The sequence below is a fragment of the Arachis hypogaea genome, chromosome 18 (assembly GCF_003086295.3).
Source record: "Arachis hypogaea cultivar Tifrunner chromosome 18, arahy.Tifrunner.gnm2.J5K5, whole genome shotgun sequence".
Lineage (NCBI taxonomy): Eukaryota > Viridiplantae > Streptophyta > Magnoliopsida > Fabales > Fabaceae > Arachis > Arachis hypogaea.
The window spans coordinates 115,183,014-115,194,542 of NC_092053.1; the positions used below are offsets into that span (position 1 = coordinate 115,183,014).

The 11,529-nt window shown below is 31.5% G+C and overlaps 1 protein-coding gene across 2 annotated transcripts; it reads right to left on the reverse strand.

Annotated features, from left to right (window-relative positions):
• Positions 1–240: 240 nt before the first annotated feature.
• Positions 241–9,708, reverse strand: LOC112770867 (actin-related protein 7). 2 transcript variants are annotated; one of them, XR_011875797.1, is made up of 8 exons: positions 9,302–9,708; positions 8,927–9,142; positions 7,735–7,876; positions 6,215–6,459; positions 4,728–4,911; positions 3,063–3,130; positions 2,175–2,390; positions 241–551 (listed from the first exon to the last, which is right to left on the reverse strand). XR_011875797.1 is itself a non-coding variant. In XM_025815338.3 (7 exons), exons 1-7 carry the CDS (start codon positions 9,377–9,379, stop codon positions 2,238–2,240), a joined length of 1,086 nt encoding a protein of 361 aa, XP_025671123.1. In that variant the 5' UTR covers positions 9,380–9,708; the 3' UTR covers positions 1,906–2,237. The 2 variants fall into 2 exon arrangements, 1 of the variants encoding a protein (XP_025671123.1); XM_025815338.3 differs by lacking the exon at positions 241–551 and having other exon boundaries at positions 1,906–2,390.
• Positions 9,709–11,529: the final 1,821 nt, after the last annotated feature.

An 11,529-nucleotide genomic window follows, 5' to 3' on the forward strand; every position in this document is an offset into this window, starting at 1 on the left:
AATGAAATATCTGTATATTTAAATCTGTACCCTAGCGTCAATAATTTTGTACTCAAATGAAATATCTGTATATTTAAATCTGTACCCTATAATTTACCATTAGTAGTTAATGGTGTTAATGTTTAAGGGTATAATTGAAAATATTTAAAACGTTATTGACAAAATTAAAACAAACTAAAAAGTTAAGAGCATTTTTTAATTTTTTTTTTTTAAATCTTGCGGAAAAAAGCATACTGTAAAGCTAAATTTAAAAATAGATTAAACAAAACGGAAAAAAGACATTTGCAGAAGCATTGTATCCTTAACATTGCTTCATAGTTAAATGTACTTTTCCTTTTAAACAAATTGGCCCATTTTTGACATAAAACTAGAAAAACATATAAACATTCTTTGTTCATCTTTAATGTTGCAACCTAAACGAATAAAGTATTCTTAACTCTGAAATAATAGTAACTGCGAATGAGTATGAAAGCTAGAGTGCAGAGTTTGGAATGTATTCTCCATTTCTCCATTATACAAACTTCAAGGGGACTGGATTTTCTCCATGACTACTGTAACAAAGACAGTTAATTTTCAATTTTAAACACTTTCATGCACATGAAACTTCATTACAACAAAGAATATCATTATATTTTATTGTATTCACTAGCAGATTTATTATGACAAATGCAATACAAAGGGAAAGAAGCTACTTTATAGTTCTTCTCTCCCACATTTACACATCACCACCACTTTAAACCTTTTCAGTTTCTACTTAGGCATTCATTTTGGGTCGAGACTAGTACAAAAGATCTAAAAAATGGCTCTACTTAGGCATGCTTGTACTTTGCCATTTTCATGTTAGTAGATTTTAGGGTTAAGTATGATTTTGGTCCCCAACGTAAGAGCTGAAAATTTATTTCGTCCCTCGCCTTTTTTTCGCTCTAAAATGGTCCCTAAAGTTTCAGTTTGTTTTAAAATCGTCCTTTTTACCAATTATATTTTTTTTATTACCAAATTACCCTTTATTAAAAAAATTATAAAATAAAATAAATATAAAATAAATAAAAAAAGAAAAAAGAAAAAAAGAAAGAAAGGGGGGATCCAGAAGCGGGGAGGGTGGGGAGAAGGGGGGGGAAGGGGGGAGGGGAGAGGAAGGGGACCCATGCCGCCGCACCACCGCCCCCGCCCGCCGCCGCTTCTTCTTCTTCTTCTTCTTCTTCTTCTTCTTCTTTTTCTTTCCGCCGCCGCACCCACCACCGCCCGTCGCTTCTTCTTCTTCTTCTTCTTACCGCCGATCCCACCGCCGCACCGTCGCCCGCCGTCCGCCGCTTCTTCTTCTTTTTCTGTGAATTCTGTGAATTGAATTTTTTTGTGAAATTTCTGTATTTTTTTGTGAAATTTGTTGTGGAATATTGTTGTTGCTAAAATTTGAATTTGGAGTATTGTTGTTGCTGATTCTGGGTTCTTGATGATGATGATGATTTTCTGAGTTGAGTTTTTGAGTTCTGGATCTGAGTTCTGATGAGGATGACGATGATGTTGTTGATTTTCTGAGTTTTGGTTGGTGTGATGGAGATGGTGATGGAGTGGCAGTGGGTGGGGGTGGTGGTGGTGGTTCTGGTTCTGGTGGTGGTGGTGGTGGTGGTGGCATGATTTTGGAGAAGAAGGGATAGGGGCATTTTGGTCCGAAGGACCATTTTAAAACAAACTGAAATCTTGGGCACCATTTTAGAACGAAAAAAAGACGAGGGACGAAAAAAATTTTCAGCCTCTACGTTGGGGACCAAAATCATACTTATCCCTAGATTTTAAATGTGTATCTAACCAATTTTTTTAAAACAAATTAAAAGTATTATCAGCAGGGCATAGCAAATTACAAGAAAATAAAAATTACCAATTACTATAGAAGAGGCGTAGAGAACAGGGAGAAAGTAGAGGTCACCAAGGGAGGAACAACCCCTTTCGGGCTCTACTCATTACAAAGATAAGCAACCTGCTATTGCCACAGACATACGTGTTTACATGATTTTCTCTCAAGAAATTTCTACCAAAAGCATCAACCATGGACATTGGTGGAAGGAAACATTGATTGGATTAAGTTAATGGAGATCCACCAAAATATTTTAAATCGCAAAAACAGCTAGACATCTACCAAGACAAGCATTTAGAATATAAAGTTAATCGAGGCCTACCACATGCTCTAATAAAAGTGCTTAGGAACTGGCCATTTGAAGAAATCGTGCAGATGAATTCTGTTAGAAGCATTTCCGATGAACCACCGAAGGTCCAGTTTCGTCATAGTCTGCCTTAGTTACATGCTGATTTTGTGGAAAAACTACTTTGGCTAGTATGGCCCCTCCCACCCATGCAGAATACATGGTTAAATTTTCTGGCATGTATTCCGGAGGCTGCAATAAGCCAGAGATTACCCACCAAGTGAAAAATTAAACTAGAACATGAATAATAATAAAGCTTATCTAAGTACAGTTATAGGATGACAATGTACTAGTTTGGATTGGTTTTTTTAATGAAAAAAATACCTTTTTTAAAAAATAAAGTACTTTTATTCAATTTAAAATCTATTTGGATACGTCTTTTAAAAAAAATATTTTTATTAAAAAGAGCAAATTATTTGCTTTTTCTAAAAGGTAGCAATACCCTACTTTAGAAAAATGCAAAAGCAAAAGAGGTTTTTAATACTTAAAAACACTTTTTAAAAAGCCTATCCAAATGTGAAATAATTTTTCTCTGTTCAAAAAAGATCTTTTTTAAAAAGATGAAAAAAATAAGTACTTTTTTCAAAAGCCAATCCAAACTGACCCAATGAATAAGTGTGGAGATCAGCACCAGTCTTATTTCTTGAGATAAGGGAAAACTATGCTTATGCCGGTCCGAGTGCATGTTACTCGTAAAAGGAAACAAATAAAATGATAAATTGTAGACAAAAGCAGCAACCACCAAATTGTGCAGTTACATTAACCTAGTATTTCTGTTGGAAAGTTACCAAAAATATATAATGGCTACATGACATGTTGCACTATGTACTTCGCATAAGGGGAAGACGGGGGGAGGAGGTTTACCTTAACCAGCATAGGTCGAATAGCAGATGAACTCAAGCTAGATTCCTTCTGAAATCTCTCTTCAAACCCTGCACCGATACTACATTAGCATGCCATAGCAAATAGGCAAAACAACAGGTTTCTCATAAATAAGATATTAGATTGCTGTAGATGACTAGCAATTCGCCATCAACAAACTAAATAAACTGATGTATTAAAAAACAGTGGTTTACTTGCTGGCAAGAAGAAACCGGAATCAAAAAACACTGAAGAATAGAATAGTAAAATATAGTTTATTTAATATATTATGGGCTTATTTGGTTGTGCAGCTGGAAGAAATACTTCTTTAAAAGCAAAAGCAAAAAGATAATTAGAAAATTATTTTGTATTTGAATGTAGTTATAAAAGTACTTTTTAAGTAGTTAAAGTATTTGGATATAACAAATATATAAGTACTTTTTTTAATAAAGTTAGAATAAAGGTTGTCATGCTTATGTTTGGATATAAAATATATACTAAATAATTAGTTTTAAATAACTAATTATTTAATATTTTTAAAATGTAATATTATGTTATACCTGCTTCTCAAAAATTCTGAAAAACTACTTATTTTCTGCTTTTACCTTTTTTAGAAGCACAAATAAACAACACAAAATAAAATAAGTACTTTTTCTGCAAAAGTTTAAACAAAAAAAAAAAAAAAAAAAGTACTTTGGTGTTCAAATATCACTCCTCTATTTATCTAAAGATAGACAGATCTAGACACGTTTTTACATACATTCACTACATAAGGCTCTAAAGAAGATATATTATGGTGTAACAACTAATTTAAGTACTAGTAGATGGCAATGTATATTCGAAAATATTGAGGTCTCAGTGTATTAAAGCCAACTCTAGAGTAGGTTAACGTTGTTATAGCAGTAGTGGCACACCATAATCTAGTCATTTGCAATCGTCAGTCCACTAGTAGTACAAGTAGAGACAAAAGAGGAAGTTTATTAAGATGAAGAAAGATACAAGTGGACCAGTTTATAAGACCACAAGCTAATGTATAAGACAAAAAAGAAAAAAATGCAACGCATGCATCTTCAATGATGGATATTAAATGACCAAGTTTTATAGAATTCGATATTGGCCTCTGCTTGGTATAATGCTCATAATCATTTTACAAGATTTTCCCTCTCAAACATGTCGAAAGATTGATAGCTATGTTTCTAACGAGGATTTTTCTTATCTCCCTTTTTCTTGTCATTGTCTTAACAATGTTCTTTTATCAAAAATAAAGAATTTAAAATCATATAATCCTATCTGTCAATTCAAATATTAAAATGAAATTAAATAATAAATAACATGTATAATCATGCCTTAGCAATTATTCCAAATTTAAAATGCCTCATTTCATAAGTTTAATTCTTTTGTTGATATCAAGGTTGGAAGTGGACAAGAGGATATAATGGACCAATATTCAGTTGTACCATAATCCAATATAACAAAGTAAAATTGTTGAACCACATTCCAACATCAAAAAGAAACATGGCACCCTGATACTCAGAAAGCAGAAAATTCAGTGATTCCAACATCTTAAACATAGACCAAAGATCTGCCAATTATTATTTAAATAGGAGAAAGAATAAAAAATATAGCAGGTCAAAATAGTAGCTGAGACTAAGGGAAATAATAATATACCAGTCATAGAAGAAGTGCCACCACAGACCACAGTATTTTCCAGGAGTTGCCGATGATTATCAGATGACACAGTTGAAATAGTTCGAACAAGCTGGTCAACAATGCCATGAGCCTCCAAACCCAATAGACATGGCTGGAATAAAGCTTCACCAACAGTATATCTTTCTCTTCCAATTGTTATCACCTAAACATAATTCAGCTGTTAGATTATTAAGTCATAATTCATAAATTATAGAAGACACGTGGTTAAAGCAGAGTTAAGAAAAAAGAAAGGAGAAAGTCGTAGGCTTAGGCTGGGCTGGGGAGTGGAGACTGGTGACCAATTTGGCTCCATAAACTGGGTGCTGGAGAAGAATTAAATCACATCTATGGCACTAGAAATCCATGGCCTTTCTGACCATTCTCTGTGATGATTCATAATATGAAAAATGTATTGAGGAAACCAACTACTTGCAATACATGCTCAAATAAATTCTTTACAAACCATCAAATATTTGAGTGAAAAATACTAATCCATATTAAATAACTGTCACGTAAAGAAGAAATAGATCTATACTGAAGCAATTTACAATTTATTTTCTTCTCAATAAATCTATGATACTCTTCATGATTATGAAATGATAATCTTTGGCTTACAGAAGTTTAACATTTCAATCATTGAAAATAGAAGCATGTGATGAACCATCTTTCCTAAACGCCAAAGCTATTAGGTAAGATACATGCACAAATGGTTTCATATTTGATACTGTGCCCACATACCCTAAGAATTTATTGAGCTTATGAATAAACAATAAACCGGTCGCATGCTCACTTTATGACATGCTAAAATTTAATTTATTTAGAAGAATACGAGCAACACTGATTAAACTTCAGACCAATTTGTTATAAAGCTATAATACCATGTAAACATCATTTCCCAAAACCTTGAGGCATATGATTGGCTATATCCCCATCAAAGCTTAAAATAACTATAATCAATTAACTCTATTGTTGTGAGTCTTGAAATAAATCCCATTTAACATGGCCTTTTCTTGATATTCCTCCAATCACAGCTTAGCTATGTTAAAAATTCAAACAGTCTTTTATAACACAGCTTGGAGAGAACTTGAAATGGGACACCTCAAAAACTCTGGTTACTATATACATCACAAAAGAATAAAACTCCATATCACTGGCCAAAATGATGTAATTCAAAGTTTCCAAGGCATTAAAACAAAATATATTCCATGGTAACAAATGTTATCTACCTACTCTCCCATCCACAAGCTTTGTGTAAATCAAGGAAAGCCCTGCTCTCTACATATTGGTTCCTCACCCCACCATTCCTTTCATTTTTGTTTGCATCCTACTATTAACTCGTACTTCAAAGTCAGCTCTAAAACAGTATAAATTTGATTGAAGAATTTGACCAAACTTAAGTTCATTGTTAAGTAAATCAGCAAGAACCATAAGCCATAACTTTTAGATAGAGGAACCAAAAGGCAGACCTGTCCATCAGGAAGGGTATGTTTCTCCTCAGGGCAAGAATTCCGGGTCTTCTGATAAGCTAATTCATCTTCAGCACAACACGAGTATTGTTGTTTTATTTTCTCAACATCAGACAAGCTGATATTGACTAGTGGATTGGATTTGCCAAGTTCTTGTGCCAGGAAATTGGTTAGATCAGTACCTCCAAACTCAAATCTTCTTGAGGCAATGTGGTTAACAGCACCTTCAATTACTGGTGCAATATCTGGTTACCGAACCAAGAGGATTAAGTTTCACTTAACCAATAATCTAGTACAACCAAGAGCAAAGTTAAAATTGGAAAAGAAACACGTGGACACTAATTATGTACTTTGACAGCCCCAAAGTTCAACATAGATATCCTTCTCAAACCAAACATTGAAAAGCTACTTCATTCATTTGATAAAAACTGTCATGTCTTAAATATACTCATAGATTTAGGAGATGATTCAAAACGTCAATCCTAGAGAAATTTAGGTTTGTTTTACAAAATTACCCTTACTGAATTCTCTTTCTTCTTGAATGATCTGTTTTCACTTACGCCCATCCTTTTAATTGGGAGATAAATAAGAGGGGAAAAGTATTAAATATTTTCAAATTTTTCAATTGGATAATTTCATTTGAAAAAAAAAATAGACAGTTATGTCCAAACAAAGGTAGTATTTATTTCCCAGTTCTCAGCATGTATTGGTAGTCATAAATTAACTAATTAATCGTTAACAGCATATCTGTAAATGTAACCTTGTATTTGTAATTTAGGTTTGATAAATAGAAATTACCGCCAAAAGAAAAGGCAAGGGAAATATACTAACCTTGATGATGATATATTTTTCTTTTTGAGAAAAAAAAATTTATTAAATTTTCTTATTTACATTTACCAAATATAATTATAGTTGAAATATAATTATACATGTCAGTCAAGTTAACCACAACATAAATCCACACCCCCTCTCTCATTAAATACCATGATGCCACTAGAGAAACTACAGACTAAACATGGACTGACATAGGAAGACTACCAAACTCCAGTTACGCTGACTAGAAACAGAAGTGTCTAAATCTTTCCACCTAGTTATGCAGATAATCTTAAACCAGAAGTGAAAACTAAATAGAAGGCACATAGAAAGGCAATGAAAAATGAATATGCAATGATAAGCAAGGGACAAAATTTTAGGTCAAACATTTTAAAGCAAACGCACTGACGCACAAACTCTGCAAGTTTGTAGTATTTTATTTTATCACTAAAGCATGATAAAGTAACTAAATTTCTCTTTTACTGCCTTACTCCATGGTCATATTAAAAAAAATAGCCACAACTTATGTCTTATTGCCTACAGATCCCTAGATGTAATAAATAAACATATTTTTAGAAACAAAAATGCAGAACTTGACTCATTGCATGTAGATAAAAAATAAAAATAAAAAAATAAAAAATAAAACATTTTATTTAGAGAATTCAAGCAAATATTAAGTTGTGTTCCATTACTTCAGACAAAGATACCTATTTTTCCATGACCAATATCAACTGTGCATCCAGAGATACGTCCCACAGCATATAGCGACAACACTGCCTGTTCCGATGCATAAAACCCTGATATGTTGAATGTTTCAAACATTAGTTGCACTAACTGTTCTTTGTTAGCCTGGAAAACAATGATATATATAGATGTTATTGACAGGTGTGTACACAAGAAAAGAAGGCTATTAATTTGTTGCTCCAAGTTTCATTGTCAAGATCAGATAACATGCAGACAACATAGTATGTAGAAGGAAAAGAAAGGGACAAGTCCGCCTCGAAAAAAACTTAGGCATGCAAATGGGCATTAAGAATGTCTTGGGGACTTGGGTATTATAGGGTGCTCAAAGTCCCACATCTTGTATTTAAGGAGAGGCGAGTAGTTCTTCCACCTTAATAGCTAGCTTTTAAGATGTGGTTTCCCACTTCCTTAGCTACTTACAATGGTATCAGAGCCTTAGTTATCAGTGCCATGGAAAGGGCTATCTGTGGGCTGGATTAAGGTGAATATCTAATATTGATAGCCGGTAGCGAAGTGTTTACCACTGGGTCAGTGTAACTAAGGAATACGTAAAGTAAGGGAGAAAACAGATTTGTGTAAAAATATGCAGAGACAAATGGTGGAATATTGCTAAGACATATACACTCCAAAATGGCAACCCTGACAACTTACATACTGATTCAGAAGAGCTTGCTAAATGAGATGTAGAATCTAAAAGCTGTATAGTGTACACATAGTTACTTCACAAAATGCTTATGTAGGAAGAGCATTTCAACCAATCAATAAAGTCAATTGTTTCATATTATAAAAATGGCTATGGCCAAAGCTGTTTCTAACTCTTGCAAAGGGTCGACTTCACATGCCTTTTCATTCATAGCGAACACAATATGCCTGAAGCAGCTTATTTGAATTTCAGAAGCCGCTTCAATGAGCTTACCAAACAGGACGAAAGACTCTTTGCAGGTACTTAGGCCATACTAAATAAGCTGAATAACAAGCTCATTTTAATGGACCCTTTATTAATTTCAAAAAAGAAGAGCATATGTGTGTTTGGACTAAGCCTATTTCATGATAAATACAAATTATAACCAGAAACTAAGAATGATTTCCAGGGAAAACACAATTGTATCATAAAAAATAATCAAATACAAACATTGCAAACATAAAAATCCAAACCTTTGGGGTACAAAGTGGATCCGTAAATAGTATCTGGCCTTCATTTCCCATTTCCCATCCAAGCCCAGTGTACAGTACATAATGCAACAAATCCTCCATGGCATCCCAATCACTTACAAAACCTCTCACCACTGGATCAACCGCAAAGTCATCTACTGCTGGATTATCATTTCCTGACCCATCATCAAGCATTCGCTTCATCTGTGTGGGAATTATCTGATTCATATATACCCAAAAACAAGAACAATTAGCCGCGCACATTGTTGTATCAATAAATTCAGCATTTCAGCACCATTTGCTTTTTTTTTTTTTTCCTTTCATATTTGGAGAAATGAAAGTTGAAAGAAAACGAAGAAGAAGGGAAGAACTGGATACCAATGCAGGAGGTTGATCGGGAACTGCGAAACCGGCCTTGAGGAGCATTGAGCCGGCATCGATCACTGCGGCCTCCATGACCGTCTAGGACCCAAAATGAAAACCCTAACCCTAGTTTTCGATTTTATGAAAGGAGATGTAGCAGTAGAACTGGATTGAGTTGTAGCAGGTGAGTAAGTTGCAGCTGAAGAGAACAAACAAGAAGAAGAGTTGGAGTAATGGAATTAGCGGGGGTATATTTGAAATCTGCGACTTTATGATTGGCCAGGCTTTCCATGAAACTTAGAAAGCTTGGTAAGATTTTTTTTTATAAATAAATAAATTAAATATTTTATTTACCAATATACACCATTTAAAAAAAGGGTAATGCTATGGTGCTGAAAGTAATTTTTTTCAATACATGATGAAATGAAGTGGCAAGAAGGAACGGTGGACGCGTGGTTCACCTGTAGCTACAATTGGGGACAACAGCTGATGCACAACAGATGGGTCACAATCATCTGTCATTTGAAAAAAAGTAGTTGGTGATATTTGCAGGATAAATTAATGCATAATTGAAAAATTAATTGATGGTTAAGGAAGATAATATCTTGTGTCTTTTTTTGGGTATGGTCATACTGACTGGACTAAAAAATGCTCTTTTGAACATAAAACTCAAATTGGGCCATGAAATGCTATTATGGTAATAATAAACAATAACAATATAAAGCCCAGGAGAATAAGTAATAATAATAATAATAATAATAATAATAATAATAATAATAATAATAATAATAATAATCTTATATATATATATAGAAAAAAGACAACTACAATTTTATTTATAAACCCTAAATGTAAATTTTATTTTAATAAATACATTAAAAATTAAAATACATTAAAAAATTTTAATATATGAATTAAAAGAAAAATTTAATTATAACAAATTTTTTATTTTAATTTATACTAATTTATTATGTATGTATTCAATTTACTATATATATTTTGTATATAATAAATCAAAATTAGATTTATATGTAAATACCTAAAAATTGAGTTTACCTAATTCGATTTATATAGATCTATTTAGGACATATATAAAACTAATTTTTATTTAAGACATCGGTGTAATTTTAGTCTCCAATCAATTTATTAACATAAATTATCCTTATTTTTAAAAAATTACAAAACCTTTTTTTATTTTTCAAATTTTAAAAATTTCAGTTTTTAAATTTATTTTACTACCTTTGTTTATTTCAAATTTTATAACTTTGCACTAATAATACTATTAGATTTATATTTTACTTTAAAAAATTGCAAACTAAAATCAACTTTAAAAAACTTCTAAATCAACATAAGTTGAATAAAAATTATGAGATCTTTAATTAACTAAACTTTTAATGATTCATTAATTAATAATTACTTTGTATTTACTGTGCTCTTCAAATTTTTTATAAAAAATTAAAAGATCAAAATCATCAAATTATAAAATACTAACAAAAGTTTTTTTTTAATTTCTAAATATAATTTAACTTTACTTACGATAGCATATTTTATTGTTGGACTTTTTTGAGGTATCTAAAATTTTTGCAACATGACATTTTTTGGGTCCAACAAATAATTATCTAATTTATAATTGAAATTAATTTATAATTTTATAAGTATGGTTACTATTATTATTATCATTATTTAATTTCTCGAGCTTTACCTTTTTTTTATGTCAACACCCAACATTTGTTGGACCCAAAAAATGTCATGTTGCAAAAATTTTGGATACCTCAAAAAGGGTCTAACAATAAAATATGTTATCGTAATTAAAGTTAAATTATATTTAGAAATTAAAAAAAAAACTTTTGTTAGTATTTTGTAATTTGATGATTTTGATCTTTTAATTTTTTATAAAAAATTTGAAGAGCACAGTAAATACAAAGTAATTATTAATTAATGAATTATTAAAAGTTTAGTTAATTAAAGATCTCATAACTTTTATTCAACTGATGTTGATTTAGAAGTTTTTTAAAGTTGATTTTAGTTTGTAATTTTTTAAAGTAAAATATAAATCTAATAGTATTATTAGTGCAAAGTTATAAAATTTGAAATAAACAAAGGTAGTAAAATAAATTTAAAAACTGAAATTTTTAAAATTTGAAAAATAAAAAAAGGTTTTGTAATTTTTTAAAAATAAGGATAATTTATGTTAATAAATTGATTGGAGACTAAAATTACACCGATGTCTTAAATAAAAATTA